Genomic DNA, 16,320 nt, shown 5'->3' on the forward strand with positions numbered 1-16,320 from the left:
GGATCCCTAAAACCCACGATCGCCTGCCTCATCTGCAACCGTCTCTGCTCTCGGGATGCCTAGCAGCTCCCGTTGGCACACAGGAGAACTAAGCTCCGCAGCATCACGCGATAGGAGACACCTAGCTCACACCAGGGCGAGGAAGCCCCGCCCACTGTTGCGCATGCGCACTAACACCGAGTCGACCAGCGCTCCCTTCTATACCCATCTGCGCCTGCGCAGGACAGGTCCTGCCTCCGGCTGCGGCCGTGGGCCATGACGTCATGGACGACTCGCGGCGCGCACACGCGGGCGCGCACCCTCGGACAACGTCGAGTTCCCGGACGCTCAGCGCGGGCTCGAGGCGGGCGCTGCGAGGCTCCACGGTGTCGGCGCAGGCGGAGGGGGGTGAGGATCGCGCTACGGTGGCCGCCGAGGGACGACGCTACGGCTCCCACGCTGGGACAAACGCCTCCGGCCCGGCCCGGGCGCGCCCTCCCCTCCGGGCCGGCGCCAGCCGGGGGCAATTGAAGGGCCGCGCGAAGCGACCCCATCTTCGGCGGCATGAACCCGCCCCGGCATCGCAACCCCGGGGCACAGGCTTGCCCGCGGGCCCGGTCCCCAGCGCCGTCGGCCTGCCGCATGGTTCCGGACACCGGCACCGCCGCGGAGAGGGCACCGGGTGAGCGGCCGAGGACGGGCGGGGACCGGCCGTGGACCCAAAGGCCGTCTCCACGGCAACAGCGCCCCGACACCGGAAGTGGCGCCTGCAGAGGACGCGGGCAGAGGGCCGGGGTCGCGCGTAGCCTAAGGCTTGTAACGGCCGCGTCTCCAGCGCCGGGTTGGCGGGTCCTCGAGTGGAGCCTCTTGCTCTGGGGTCCCGTGTGCGGAGATGCGTGCCTTGGTGCCGGGCCGCCTGAAGGGCGGGCTATGGGGCGCTGGAGTGCACGCACCTCCACCCGAGTACACCTGCTGCAGAATGCAAACCCGTACTGCGAGGTGTCCAGTGACACAGCCGAATGAGGGCCATTTCCCTGTCTAACTGGGTAAAACATAGCTAAAGCTCCCGGGCTCGGGACAGGTTTCTTCCCACTGAGCCTCGGCCACAGCTGCACTGGCGGCCATTTGCTCAGGACGTGCGGCGGTGAAGGAAGCTGGCCTGGAGTCGAACTCGCAAAAGCCTGTTGGCGATGTTTCCCTGTCCTGTTACCAACATTTAATCTCTAATGTCGTATAGTCTGAACTTTATTTTTTTTTCCACCCACAAATTAACATAGGCAGCTGCCAATGACATTTGCTCGGTGAAACAAGGAACCACATGCCATTTCCCCTCTCTTTGTGGACCAGTTTGGAGTACTCTGGCGCTATGCCCAGCCTAGACAAGCCAGCAATGCTTCCGTGTACAGGCAGACCCCGGGAAAGAGGTCTTGTTGCCTCCATTTACAGAGCAAAAGCAGTGGGAGGTGTAGTAACCTGCCAAAATAATGCCAGAGTTCAGGTCCAGCAGGTGACCTGAGGGTCTGGCAATGTGGACACCCTATCATCATCTCAGTCCTGCTGTGGTTCTGTATGGCGTGTCCTTGAAGGAACTTGTTACTAGATCAGTCACCATAGAAGTACTAGAGAGAAATGGGCCCGAGGAATGCAACCAGTAGTGTAGTGCATGGAGTCTTCAAGAAGCTATAAGGAGTGGGCTTGGCTAGACTACTGTCCCATTCTATCATGGATGGCCCTTAGAGGGGGCCCTCCCTTGGCAGCTGCTAAGAGAGGGGCATAATTACTGTCGCTCCCCTTCCCCAGCACTGAGAGACAGAATGGTACTTTTGCTTTGTACAGGTCGTGGGTTTGTGAAGAGATTATGGGGACAATCTCAGGGGGCAACTGATTTCCAGACATACCCTTGCTGAAGTCTGACTTGGCACTCTCCTTGTACTTCTCCCTGCAGGCCAACACCTCCCCCAAGGCTCAGCTGAGGGCTCCTAGGTGCTGATGACACCTATGCTAGCCATCTGGACGCTGCACTACCACTGCAAAATAGCACTGCCGCCTGGGCCCAATGCCGGTCATGCCCATCCCGCGGCGGGTGCGCTCCTTCCACGGCCCGCACACCACCTGCCTGCATGCAGCCTGTGGGCCGGTGAGAACCTCTCACCTGGCTCGCACCAAGTACAACAACTTCGATGTGTATGTCAAGACCCGCTGGCTCTACGGCTTTATCCGCTTCCTGCTCTACTTCAGCTGCAGCCTCTTCACCGCGGCCCTTTGGGGCGCCCTGGCCGCGCTCTTCTGCCTGCAGTACCTGGGTGTGCGTGTGCTGCTGCGCTTCCAGCTCAAGCTGTCGGTGCTGCTGCTGCTGCTGGGGCGCAGGCGCGTGGACTTCCGTCTCATGAACGAGCTGCTCATCTACGGCATCCATGTGACCATGCTGCTAGTTGGGGGTCTGGGCTGGTGCTTCATGGTCTTTGTGGACATGTGAGGACCCAACCTCCATGGGGTTCTTGATTGTGCTGTATCAAGTTTCTTGCCTTGAAGGGTGGGGCTTGGTAGGGGCCTTTTTTGCCCCATCCCAAAGGTAAGGCCTGAAGCACACACTCCCACTGAGGAGAGAAGAGGGCTGAGACTGCTCTGTGATGGGGACACCAGTCTCCCTGTTGGCTTCTGCGCTGTCCTTCCTGTGCACCTCCCCAGATGTGACATTCCCTCTTAGCCTCTTGCCTCTGGTTGCCTGTACATTTTCAGGTCGTCCAGTGGGTGGCCCATCTGTCCTTTCTGCACCTTGAGACCTTCTGCGTGACGTTCTCACCAACGTCAGGCCCAACCAGTGGGACACACAAGGGGTGCCTCTGGGCTGCACGGCCCCTTTATGTGCCCTGTTCCTGGCTCTAGCCTCAGGGACCCAATCTGGCTATACAGGCAGACACCCCACTGCCACTAGTTGCACCCCTTCTGAGCTGCTTGAATCCTAAGCCCATGGGCCACTCACTGCTGTCACCAAGCGACCGTGTCCATCTTGAACCCAAGTCAGGCCTCAGGGTCACCTTGGTTTGCATAGGTGCGGTCTAGCAGGACACATATATGGCACTGGCTGGTCCTGATGCAAGGGAGCACAGACACCAAGGTTTGGACTCCAGAGCAGGGCCTGGTCCATCCTCTGGGCAGGTCTGTGTTTCAGGCCATGCTGGAGCTCTGCAAACTTAAGGAACCTAGGAAGCCACTTCCACTTAGCACTGGGAGGAGCCTTGACTCTCTGAGGGATGGAAGCCTCCAGCAGCCTCCCAAAGTCTTGGCTAATCCTGTGGAGAGCAGGAGCAAACAGATTGTACCTCCTCAGTGGTATTTACCAGCCCCAGTGGGCAGCCTGGGTGGGCTAGCTGCACCTTACCCACATGGCTGTTAGACCTGGTTTGTGAGATAAAAAATGGAGTACCCGACCACCTTTGGCCTCTGTCAGGAGTGGGTGGTGGCTCTCACTGGTGTCAAGGGCCTGGGTGCTAAGTGAAGTGCTTTGAGTAGTAACCGCAGGGGCAGGACACTGAGCAGATCTGCCAACACATGCTTCACCCCAACTGTCACCCCACACCCTGGGCATGGGAGTGGCCCCTTTGACCCCACCTTGCCAGGAAAGCCAGTTGTGTTCCACTGAAGAGAAACCTGAAGAAACCCAAACAGGGAAAGCAAAGCTGCAGGACTGTCCCAGCTTATTAACTTTTTAGCCAGCTGTGCCCATTGGTCTATCGGGAAAGCTCACGGAGGAAGTCTGTCCACCTCCCAGGACAGCAGGTGAGGTACCTTCCCAGTGGACCCCGCTGCTTGCTTGCTGCAGAGAATTGTTTGCACTAAATGACACTCTTCCCCCAAAGCAGCTTTGTTCTTTGTTAATTAGCTCATGTTCCTCAGAGCGGCCTGAAGCCCCATTTGCTGGGTGGTGGTGGGTGTGTCGGAGGGCTGGTGGTGGGAGAAGATGACAGGACCTTGTCACCCACTGCACACCCAGCTGCCCAGTGTTCTGAGTGCCTGTTAAATTCTTTATGAGATGAATCACCTGCATTAAACCTATTTTTTTAATGTGTTGATGGAGTGATTAAGTTTTGCTGTGCTGGGGCCTCATGCGTGTTAGACAAGTGCTCCGAGCCAGCACTGCGATCGCTGTTAAGCCAGAAATCTTTGCCTTGTCAAAGGATGTAGTCTAGGATGTCATAGAAACCATTCCCTGCAGGATTGAGTTTTGAAAGTGTCTGATTTTAGTGTTAAGTGTGGAATTTTCAAAACAGTGTCAGGTGGCCTGCTGAGAGCCTAGAGTTGAGTTGGTCAATAAAAGTGAGGGCTGGATTTCTGGTGCTTTTCAGAAAGGACAGGAAAGCCTGTGGATACCATGCACACTTGGAGGTGCAATGTCTAGATGCTGGGAGGAGCAGGAAACCAAGTTTTCTCTTTTAGCTGTGGTTGTGAGATGTGTTATTGGGGATTTTCTTTCTTTCTTTCTTTCTTTCTTTCTTTTTTTTTTTTTGAGACTGGGTTTCTCTGTGTAGCTTTGTGCCTTTCCTGGATCTCACTCTGTAGACCAGGCTGGCCTCAAACTCCCAGAGATCCACCTGCCTTTGCTTCCCGAGTGCTGGGATTAAAGGCATGTATGTTATATGGCTTGCATGTATGTCTGTGTGCCACTTGCATGCCTGGTACTCATGGAGGCCAGAAGAAAGTATTGGAGTCTGTGGGACTGGGGTTAGACGGTTGTGAGCCACCATATAAGTTCTGGAGATCAAAATGGGGTACTCTGGAAGAGCAGCCAGTGCTCTTAACTGTTGAACCACCTCTCTAGCCGTTACTAGGGAATTTGAAGTAGGGGGTAAGGTCTCACTAACTTATACAGGCTGGCCCCAAACTCCCAAGTACTGTGATTATAGGCATGAGTCACCATATCCAGCTTGAGGCATGTTGGGTTGGTTTGTGTGTGTGTTTTTTTAAAAGATTGTTTATTTTTGTTTTGTATCTATAGATGTTCTTCCTGCGTGCATGTATGTGTACCATGTGTTACCTGGTGCCAGCAGAAGCCTGAAGAGGGCAATAGATCACTCTGGAACTGATTGGTTGTGAACCACCATGTGGTGCTGGGAACAAACCCAGCACCTCTAGAAGAAGTCAGTACTCTTAATTAATGGCCATCCCTCCAGACTTAAATTTGTTTGGAGGACTTGTTTTGTTTTGTTTTTGAGATAGGGTCTCAAGGCAGTGGTGGCACACACCTTTAATTCCAGCACTTGGGAGGCAGAGGCAGGCAGATGTCTGTGAATTGGTCTGCAAAGTGAGTACCAGAACAGCAAGGGCTGTTACACAGAGAATCCCTGTCTCAAAAACCAAAAAGGGAGGAAGGATTGTCTCACTATGTGCCTGGGTTGTGTAGCCCAGGCTGGCCTCGGATTCATAGAGATCCACCTGCCTCTGCCTCCTGAGTGCTGGGATTAAAGGAGTAGGACAGCAAGCCCCACCCAAGTGTGTGTGTGTGTGTGTGTGTGTGTGTGTGTGTGTGTGTGTGTGTGTGTGTGTTTCTTCAAGACAAGGTTTCTCTGTGAAACAGCCCTGGCTGTCCTGGAACTCACTCCCAACTCAGAGATCCACCTGCCTCTACCTCCCAAGAGCTGGGATTAAGGACACGTGCCACCACACCTGGCAAGTTTTAGTTTTTTGATATGAGTAAATTGCAAATCCTTTGTCCCGGACAGCTCAGGACCTGAGGAGGGGGAGATTAGCTTCACAGGCCAGGGCTGGGGCTTAGTATGGATGGGGCTTCTGGCCCAGGTAAAGCCATGCTGAGGGATAGTTCTGGGATGGCTGCCCTGGCACACTTATCCAAGAATCCAAAGCTGGGCTCAGTAGCAGATAGGCATGGTAAAGGTAGTTGTGCAGTGACAGCACCCTTCCAAGCTACTCATCGCACCAGAGGGGACAACACACATTTTCCAGGAACTTCCCTGGGCCTGCTTTGTTTTCTGTGGATCTGGAGTGGTTGGCTGACTGGTTAGTTTTACAGGGCTGGGGATGGAACCCAGAGCTGAACATGTAATGGCAAGTGGCTTCCACTTAGTCTCACCTAAAGCCCTGGAGTGTTCCTCCTTGTCTCTTTGCTGGGAAGAACAAGAAGTTGAAATGCCTTGTTTGAGTAGATGCTGCCCTTGCTGTCCTGTGGGGCCACTAGGCTGAGGCCACTGAGCACAGGGAACACAGCTACCGAGAACAGCCACTCAGACCCAGGAGCTGAGGGCCAGTGCTTGGGGCAATAAGGATATTGACCTGCTCCAGGCTCTGGAAGCCATGGCTTCCTAGGGTGCCACAAGGCCTTGGAAAAGCCTGGTTGAGCCAGCCCCTCTTAATAGCCGAGAGCCTTTCTGGGACTTGGGGGTTATGAAATAACTCCTGGCTTCCCTGATCAGCAGGACTGGGCCTGTGGGCCACATTACCTGGACATTAGCACTGTTTTTGAGTGTGTTGGCCTTGAGGCCCTAGGTGACATTTTGAGCTATATCTGGGGCTGCAGCCTGTCTGAGGAAGACTGGTGATTGCTCTTAGTGACAGACATGTAAGCCAGGTCCTGGACAAGGCAGCATTTTGAAGCCATCCATTGGGCATAGCCCAAGAAACTAGTAGTAACTGTGCCTCTGCAAAGTGCACACTTAGGACTACTCCCCAGGCCTGCGCATTCTGCTAAAATGCCTGTGTTTCAGCAGACTAGTTTGTTTATTAAGGCAGCACATCAGAGTATAAACATGGGAATGACCTGCCTGCTGGAGGACGGGGCAGGAGGAGTCAAGGACAGGGGAAGTGATGAGGGGGCCAGACCTGGCCCCAGATAGGATGTACCTGCCCACAGAAGTCCTCAGTGGCTGGATATCAAACAGGATCAACACTGATAAAGTCACCCATCTGGTTAGCTGCTGCCACCCTGGGCCCATGCTGCACGAGGTCGAAAAGTCAATGGGGACAGCTTTCAGGCTGGCCTTGTGAGGAAGGGTGGGCAAGGGATACCTGCTACCCAGTGGGTGGTGGGAGAGGAGTGAAGAACAGGAATCCAGCCACCTGCTAGAACTGTCCCGAGGTTGGCAGAGCTGCCCAGCCTAGAGCTGGCTCAGGGGACCCAGTGAGAGTACTTGGGCAGCAGTGACAGATGGTCAGATGTTAATCTGAGAGCCAAGAGCTGGGTTCTGGGTCTTCTGGAGGGTGGGAATACCTGATTGGACCACACCAACAAGAAAGGGGCATCCAAGGCAGAGGAGACTGTGCCCATGAAGACCTGGGGGCTGGTCCCTGGGCAGGATGGTTGGGAGCCAGGGCCAAGGAAGAAGGAGTGGAGGTGAGCAGGAAAGCTCAGCCAGGTATGAGGGGTACAGAGGAAAAGGCTGAAGCTAATTCTGTCTACCCATGACTCAGGTTCTTTCTAGCCCATGTGAGGTGCAGGGAAGGGGGTCACTGTGTGTTACCTACAATCCTGGGGATCAGAGCCAAGGAGCCAGCAGAGGGCGAGTGACGACAAGAAGGGTACTGCGGCTGGGGAATTTCTAGAAATAAGAAGCCAGGTGCTGCAGGGCCCCAGGTTTGGGATGGACTAGTGGCTCCCATTCACTGCTCCTGTACCAAGTAGCAGTTTCTGCAGTCCCGGGCAGAGACCCAAACAAACACAGTACCTGTGACCTTCCCAGGGTGGTGTGAGGAAGGGAGCCAGATGGTCCCTTCTCAGCAAGGATGGCAGGGGCAACCCAGAGTACAACCCTGGACCGTCACAGACTCAGCTGCACAGTTATTGATGTCCCCTGACCTTGGGAAGGCCCTGTCCCTGCCAGCGAGTGAGGGGGAGGGAGCCAGCGGCGGCGCCTTCACATGCTGAGTCAGCGATTCGTGGGGACGGAAACGTGCTAGATCCACAGCAGCCAGGGTGTCTTTCTCTTCTCCGTTTTTGGTCTTGTTTGGAAAGAAGGGTCCCCATCTGCCCGGCCCTCCTAGGAAACCTTCCCTCCCCTAGAGGTACTAGCTCCCAGGAAGCTACAGTTCCAGACTGAAGCAAGCAGGAGCGATTTTCCGGAAATCCCAGCATTCTGGCATGCCTCCCCAACAGTTCCCAAAAGAGGGAGCTGCCCCCCAGCAGCAGCCTTGCCCAGGCAGGGATGGTCCAGCGCAGCTGATTCAGCGATCCAGGGCCCAGGGCCCCTCCCCCGCCCCGCCAGGCAGCTTGCCCGGGCCGGCTGGCAGCTGTGTCACATGGGGCTTCAGGCAGAGTTGTGTGGCCCGCACTGCGCCTGGGGGTGGGTGGGTGGCGGACTGAAGGGCACAGACTGCCAGGTGACCCCTCCCTGCCTGGCCAGCTTTCCCACCCCCACCCCCGCAGTGCTTTTCCAGTCTCCTGCAGAAGAGCAGCCCTAGGAAGTTGCCATGGGCTCAGTGCGGGGAGGCATGGGGTTGTGGTGCTGCTGAGCTGTGCTTTGAGGCCTCTGGTGCTGTCAGCCCTGGGAAATCTCATCCCATCCCAAAGAAACAGCCCCTACTCCCCCACCACACCCCCAAGACACAACCAGTCTCTCAGAAGCCAAGGTCTCGGGTAGAGTTCTTGTCCATCTCTGGTGGGGCCGACTGTGACCATCTCCCAGGATGGGGGTGGCATCCCATCCTGAGCTAGGACTAGCCAGCACAAGACAGAGAATGGGGCCCCAGGGGCTCCCATATCAGCAGGAACAGATGAATGTTCCTGGGATGGAGCAGATACCCTCCTCTCTGGAGGTCTAGATTGTAGCTGGTCTTATTGCAACCTGGAATTATATCTAACTGTGGACCCTGGGCAGGACAGGGGAGTCTGTGGAAATCACTGACCAGGTCTAGGGGCAGGGCTGTGCCAGCTCCTTGAGAAAATGGGGCCTGTAGACAAGCTTGATGAATTGATACATAGCCTTTGGTATCCTATTACGGTGGGGCTATGGGTGTAGGTGAGCATTTCAAGCAGGGTGGGAAAGAGCCAGGGCTTTGGACTGGAGCTACAGAGGAGGGAAGAAGGGTCAGGTGAGGCTGGTTAGGAGCTGAAAGAGAGCTGGATTGGTCAGGAGGGCATGGCCAGTAGGGCAGGCAGGAACTGTAAGGGGTCACCTGTCAGAGGGTGAGGTGGGGGTGGGAATGGGGGCAGGATGGACACCCTGTCTAGCTTGGAAGCCCATAGGTGGACACAGTAGTCATACGCTGCAGACTGACCTCACTCCTCACTCATTAAATGAGGACAGGTATTCTTTCCCCTTTCTTGGAATATTAATGACAGTCCTGCCAGCCGCTGCATGAATATTCATGCAGAGATCAATCAAGTCCAGGCTTCTGATAGTGGCACCAGTGGTGGGACCAAGAGGTGGGACCTACCAGGTAGGTAGTGATGTAGAGAGAGAGCACCATCAGGGGTGTGGCTGTGCACCCTGTCACTCCTGCAGGTCCCTTGGCCCTCTGGACAAGCAGATAGGATCCTGCCCTGTGGCCACCCTCAGCCTGGGGACCAGGTTGAAGCAGTCTCAGGTTTTGGGGTGGGTGCTATGGTTGAGTGGTGAACTTGGTGTGCTCACACACTGGGGTTTGCAGCCAAGGATGGAGCCCGCCCCCCGCCCCCAGGAAGACCGGCATCAGAATTCCTGAGCAAGCAGCCTGATGTGCTAGGCAGCTTAACTAGTCTTCCAGACAGTCCGAGTAACTTCAGGCGGCATGTTGGGGCCTGAACCTTCTTCTCCGTGGCCAGCCTGCTGATGTGGGCTTCCAGGTCTGTCCAGTGGGCACAGCCAGCTTGGCCTCTCCCTCCTTGCCTCTGTGGGGAACATGGTTGTTTCTTAGAAGAGACTAGTATGGAAGCTCTATGTGTGTCTTTCCCAGTCCCAGCTGTTGCAGGCTTTGCTCTGCCCTCGCTGCCTGCCTTGGGAGTGAGGAAGCCCAGCATTAGTGAAAATTCATTATTTACAGCACTATGACATCATAATAACATGAATTATTTGTGTGTTTTTCGAATTGCACTGTGATAACCCTGTCTGTTTTCCCGACTCTGTAATACACAAGGCACCCCATGACCACCATCATCTCTGGGAGTACCAGCTGAATGTAGGCTGACCCCTCAACCCCACTCCCATCCCCACCAGCAGCCAGGGGTGTGCCTGTCAAGTGTCTGCAAAGGTGTGCCTCAGTGTGAGTGGTGAGTGTGCAGGCACATTCCCACCATCCTGCTTCTCATTTGGTTTTGCCAAACATCTACTCCTTCTAGATGTTTTGATGGCTAGAAGAAGCCCAGAGGGCTGCCCCGCTCCCACAGTCCTGCCAGAGACAAGGCCTACAGTAAATAGATGGCAGACGGGTATTCTTCCCATGCTATCCCACACTTAGCCACTGTCTGCTCCAGGACCAGTGGAGTAAGGAGAGGGAGCAGGAGGCAGGACCAAGGCTGCGGGCTGCAGCCCTATGCGGCGTCTCCTCTCAGGCTCAGCTGAAGAGAAACAGTGTTGGAGCATCCTAAGTGAGCAAAAGGCTCTCCCAGAGCCTACAGCCCACTCTGTGGAGGCCTGGATAGGATCTCAGATCCACCCTGCTGGCCCCACCTTTTCTTGGTAGTCCTCAGGGCACCATGCTAGGCTGGAAGGATCAGAGGAACTGTGTGGCACATACACATTCCTGAGTCTTACCCTTAGGCTGAATCCTGTGGGCCAGAGCTTCTAGGAGTAACCCTGCAGAGAGTGCCAGACCTGCTCTGAGCACTGGCCTTGAACTCAGTGGCCAATTGTTGAATGAATGAGTGAGCAAGCAAATGAATGGATTGTTGTCTCGTGTCCCCAGGCCTGGCACAGGACAGGCCTTCAGTGCTCACTTTCTGAATGACTGTGTTAGGCCTAACTGCTGACCCAGTCTGGACTTCTTTCTGCAAACCACATGTCCAGCTCTTACCCACTATGGCCAGCAAAGGGTACAGTTGACCCCTAAAGGGCCATACTCCCCGGGTAGGATATATCTGGGGCTCTGTTGTCCTTCCTGGGAGATGAGTGCCTGCAACCAGCTCGACCCTCAGCTTCTCCAGAGCAGGAGGCAACAGCTGTGAAGCAGCTGCATTGAGCAGTGGAGGGAAATTTAGGACAAAAGAGGAAGGAGATTAGAGCATCCAATTTAAATGGAGGGGAAGCATTCAGAAACCAAAACCGTCCTGCCCTAATTCCTGAGCAGAGGGAGTCACGGGCTCTGCAGCAATGACAAGAAACCAAAATACTCACCCAGTTTTCTCCTGCAGAAGGGATCCAAGCTCTCTTGGCTAGAAGCCCACACATATCCCGGGCCCAAAGAAAGATCCACACCCCGAGGACGATGATGATGAGAGCCCACCTGTGTCTCCTGGTCACACCTTTTCAGGACCTGGGCTAGGCTGCGGGTCCTGCTCTTTGTTCAACAGGGACTCTGTGAGCATCTCCATGACAGGCCCGGGGGTGGGGGTGGCCAAGCACACGCGTAGTATATGGACGGAGCCTGTCTTAGAGTTCTATTGATGTGAAGAGACACCATGACCACAGAACTCTTATAAAGGAAAGCGTTTAAAATTGAGGTTTGCTTACAGTTTCAGAGGTTTACTCTGCTGTCATCATGGCAGAGAGCATGGTGGCATGCAGGTAGATATGCTGCTGGAGAAATAACTGAGAGTTCTACATCTGGATGAGCAGGCAGCGGGAAGAGAGCCACTGGGCCTGGCTTGAGCTTCTGACACCTCAAAGCCTATCCCCAGTGACACACTTCCTCCTACAGGCTACATCTGCCCCAACAAGGCCACACCTCCTAATCCTTCTAAGTAGTGTCACTCCCTGATGACTAAGCATTCAAATATATGAGCCTATGGGGACCGTTCTTATTCAAACCACCACAGAGCAGGGTTGTTCTAGAAGCAAGAGAGTGAGCAGTAGACAGACTCCGCTACTCACCTGCTCCACCAAGCAGCCGGCTCCTAGGCAGCCAGGGGCCCCTTGGCCTCCAGGCTTGCAAGTACGGGGGACCAGGCCTGTCATGCTTACCCTGGCTCAGCCTTCCGGGGACTGAGGGGTACATGGAATGATGCCAAGTGAATGAGATGAAACAGGACCCGGACAGGGCTGGGGTGAACCGCAAGCCAGCTGACTCTGACAGGACCTTCTCCGGGACTCTGAGATCTCTGGTTCTCTGAGGCAATGACAGGGAACTGAGGTAAGAACACTCTGCCCTGGTCTGAGAGCTGAATTAACAGGATAAAAGAAGTGTGTGCTATCCAGGAAAGCTGGATGTGCGTGGCTTTTGTGGTAGACTGCCTGCTGCCTGTTCATCCTTCAACCTGTATTCAAGAGATACCAAGCTGGACATGCCACACATCTTTAATCCAGCACTTGGGAGGCAGAGGTTGGTGGATCTCCGTGAGTTTGAGGTTTGAGGCAGCCTAAACTACAAACAAGTTCCAAAATAGCCAGGGTTACATACAGAGACCTTGTCAAAAAAAAAAAAAAAAAAAAAAGAAGTAAAATAAATAAATAGAGATACAAGGAGAAACCTCTGCCCTGGGGACAAGGGGACAGTTGCCATGAGTAGCCCTCTCCAACACCCTTGCTCATACATTGCAGGAAGGGCTTGTCTTGTTGGGGGAGGCCACAACACAGGGCACCTATCAGTGCTCTCTCCCAGGTCCACCTTTGCAGTGGGAGCTGGAAGTGCTCCCCTCCTGCCCCTCTAGGTGTCTGCAGGGCACTTTTGGGGGGATGGTGAAATCCAACAGAGATGGCACCATCTCAATGGTTTCTGAGTGGGCAATGTGTTAAGCTAAGTTCCATTGCTGGCCAGCTGTCACCAGATCCCACTCCTGTGGAAACTGTCTCCATTCAAACCCTGGCTGCCCTCTCCTCCCCTCACACCAGCCTCTTCCTTTTGTCTCCATGGATCTGAGGACTCTGGGGACCTCCCAGGAGTGGAGGCGCACAGGCTCTAACCTTTTGTGACTGGCTCACTTCTCAGCATGCAGTCCTCAGAGTCAATCCCTGTGGTGGCAAGTGGCAGCCCTCCTCCTCCTGGCTGAGGCTGTCATGTGGAGGGACCCCTTGGCGCTTACCCACTGCCTCTCACTGCTGCTGTTTCCACTGTTGGTGGTGTGCCGATACATATACACGAGTGTGCAAGTAATCTCATTGGCACCTGCCTTCATTTATTCATTTTAAATTGTCTTATCTAGTTATTTATATTTGTGGTGCTGGAGATAGACTCCGGGGCCTTACACATGGTAGGTAAGCTCTCTGCCACTGCTATCCATCCTCACTCAGAGGAAGGGCTGCTGTGTTACAGGGTCATCCTCTGTGCCCAGGTGGGGAGAGTCCGCCAGGGAACTTCCTTTTCTTTTCTTTTTTTTGGTTTTTCAAGACAGGGTTTCTCTGGGTTAACAGCTCTGGCTGTCCTGGAACTCACTCTGTAGACTAGGTTGGCCTGGAATTTACAGAGACTCAACTGTCTCTGCCTCCTGAGTGCTGGGATAAAAGGTGTGCACCACCACCACCCAGCTTTGCTTTTCTTTTCATTTTTACTTTATGTGTACAAGTGATTCCCCAGTGTGTATGTGTGTGCATCATGTGCACACAGTGCTCACAGAGGCCAGAAGAGAGTATTAGAGCCACAGCTGGCATTAAGGATGGTTGTGAGTTACCACGTGGGTGCTGGGAACTAAATCCAAGTCTCTCGAGAGAATGGCAATTGTTCTTAACCATTGAGCCATCTCTCCAGCCATGTGATTTCTCAAGCCTGCCTGGCCACGTTTCCCCAGCTACCCACAGGCGTCTAAATTCTCCACATCTTATCAGCCCTGACTTCTCGGTTGCTGCCTTTTTTCCATTTTAGCTGCTGCAATGAGAGTGAGATGAAGTGTCACCCTGTGTATGGCATGACACCTGTTTCATGTGGCCCAGGTTGGCCTTGAACTCACTATGAAGCTGAGGATGACATTGAACTCCTGGTCCTAGTGTCTCCACCTCCCAAGTGGTGGTATTGCAGGTGTGTGCCATACCTGGTTTATGCGGTACTGAGGATAGAATCCAGAGGTTTGTGTATGTTCGGCAAGCACTATACCAATGTGAACACTGTACCCTCAACCCCTGATATACTCCATTCATGGGTCTATCTTCCCTCCTGGGACAGAAGACTAGAAACAGTTCCTCACAGAAGTCCTGGTTTTTTTTTTTTTTTTTTTTTTTTTTTCCGATACAGGGTTTCTCTGTGTAGTTTTGGTGCCTGTCCTGGATCTCACTCTGTAGACCAGGCTGGTCTCAAACTCACAGAGATCCGCCTGGCTCTGCCTCCCGAGTGCTGAGATTAAAGGCTTGCACCACCACTGCCCGGTGTTTTTTTATAGCTTCATTCTGTGGTGCCCATCATCTCTTCCCAATGGCAAGGAAGGCCCTGGTCTGCAGAAATCCAGGCCATCATCTTTATTCTGGACTCAGAATCTAAGTCCCACAGTCAAGGAACTTGAGTAGATTTTGTTCCTTTAGTAAGTGGCAGCTCTAGGCCCTTTAGTCCCAAGAAGGAGACTGCTGCTGCTGAGCATTGGCTGGGGTACTGAGGACACTTTCCCTGAGGATCTGTGTTGTGTGACAAGATTTTTCCTTGGGGAGACACAACACACACATCTCACCCCAGATAAGGAGCCCATGACAGACCAAAGTACAGATACCACCAAAGTCTAGCGTGGTGAACCCATGAGTTTTATTGGGGTTACTTACAGGAGTAGAAATGACTAAAGACAGCCACAGCACCAAAGCCCACCCTAGCATGGGTGACAGTTCACAAAAGCTGGGAACCTGGAGAACACTGTACAGCCTGCAAGTACGAGAATGTCCCTTCCAAATGACTTGGTTGTTCTAAACCTCTTCCTGGCAGCTTGACTGGTTTCTGCCTTTCCAGGCATCTAGTCTGGCTTGAGCCTTCTTTGCAGCCTGGCTTCTCTACAAGTGACTCTCAGCAGTGTTTATTGGTTGCTCTTGGTGGGAAGAGGGCCTAGTGAATTTGATCAGTCTCCGGGACTCCCTCAAACTGTTTCGAGTTGTTCACCTTCTGGCTTAAGGAGTTTCCCCTCAAGGATGGAATGTTTCCATCTCAAGGAAACTGCCACACAACAATCTGTCACCCCCAGGTCTGAAAGATGATGACTAGAGTTCAGGAGTCAGAGTGGGGAGACAGCATGTTCCACCTCAGAGGAGTCACAGGTGCAAAGGTCCTGTAGCTGCTAAGGACAATGTCGTTAGCAGGTGCCAGGCTAGGGGGTGGGTGGAGGCCAGACAGAAAGTCACCAGACGCAGGAGAGACAGAGTCGGAACACACATACACACCCCTCAGCAGTCACATGCCACCCTCTTCCCCAGCACCTGTGTCTGCAGGACAGTCAGAAACATAGGAACCTGAAGCCCTTCCCACATGGGTCCAGCAGATCTGCCTCATTCACAGGGCCCTTGAGTACTGGGGCTGGAACTCTGGGGCCTGTCGACAGCTTCCTGCCTCCTGAGCCAGCCGGTTCCTGTTTCTCACAGAGGTGAATGCCTGGTGTGGACACAAGCCTCCTAGAAGTGATAGGTATCTGGCCTCAGAGCCAGGGCTGACTTACTGGATTCAGTAGTGAGCCCAGAAATGACGTTCAAAGGTACTGGAAGCCCCAATATCTCAGCCAATGGAGGTGCCCTGAGGCTCAGGGTGACTCTCGGTGTGGGGTGGATCCTGGGCAGGGTCTATATCCATTCACTGGATAACTGCCAAGAGGCTAGATTCAAGGCAGGGGAAGGGATAAAAGGGTAAGAGAGGCAGGGCAGTGGTGGTGCATGCCTTTAATCCCTACTCTCGGGAGGCAGACGCAGGCAGATCTCTGTGAGTTCGAGGCCAGCCTGGGCTACAGAGCTAGTTCCAGGACAGTGAAACCCTCTCTCTAAAAAACAAACAAAAAAGGTCAAGAGCCTTTGTGGGAGGCTCTGTAGGAGAAGCTCCACCCACACACTTCAGGCCTTAGGGCATCTTCCTTTGGCCACCAGGAGTCTGTATACCATGCCAGGTGAGCTGGATACCCAGGTTTTGGGCCCAGAGTGAAGATAAAAGTGGGCTAGTGTCCAAAGTTGACCAACAGGATTGTGTTCTGGCAAGGGAGCCACTGGGGTCCCCAGCTAGGTGGTGGAGTAAGACCCCTCTTTATGTTCTGGACCAGTCTTGCTGAGAACAGCTTTTGTCCACTTGCACGCCTGGGAGTTACAAGGCAGCCAGTTTGAGGGAACTCCGGCGGCGGGGTTACTGTTGGGGACCACAGCCTTCTCAGCCGAGCCG

The 16,320-nt window shown here is 54.1% G+C and overlaps 1 protein-coding gene across 3 annotated transcripts; it reads left to right on the top strand.

The window, feature by feature from the left end:
• The first annotated feature begins 248 nt into the window (after positions 1–248).
• Tmem250 (transmembrane protein 250) lies at positions 249–4,048 on the top strand. Of its 3 annotated transcripts, none has more exons than XM_052725327.1 (2): positions 249–661; positions 1,925–2,040. In XM_052725327.1, the coding sequence occupies exons 1-2, from the start codon at positions 264–266 to the stop codon at positions 1,950–1,952; spliced, it is 426 nt and encodes a 141-aa protein (XP_052581287.1). In that variant the 5' UTR covers positions 249–263; the 3' UTR covers positions 1,953–2,040. The 3 variants fall into 3 exon arrangements, with proteins under 3 accessions (XP_052581287.1, XP_052581288.1, XP_052581289.1); XM_052725328.1 differs by having other exon boundaries at positions 297–661; positions 1,925–4,048; XM_052725329.1 differs by lacking the exon at positions 249–661 and adding an exon at positions 689–1,025 and having other exon boundaries at positions 1,925–4,048.
• Positions 4,049–16,320: the final 12,272 nt, after the last annotated feature.

Source organism: Peromyscus californicus, unplaced genomic scaffold (genome assembly GCF_007827085.1).
Source record: "Peromyscus californicus insignis strain IS unplaced genomic scaffold, ASM782708v3 Scaffold_7__1_contigs__length_154581171, whole genome shotgun sequence".
Taxonomy (NCBI): Eukaryota; Metazoa; Chordata; class Mammalia; order Rodentia; family Cricetidae; genus Peromyscus; species Peromyscus californicus.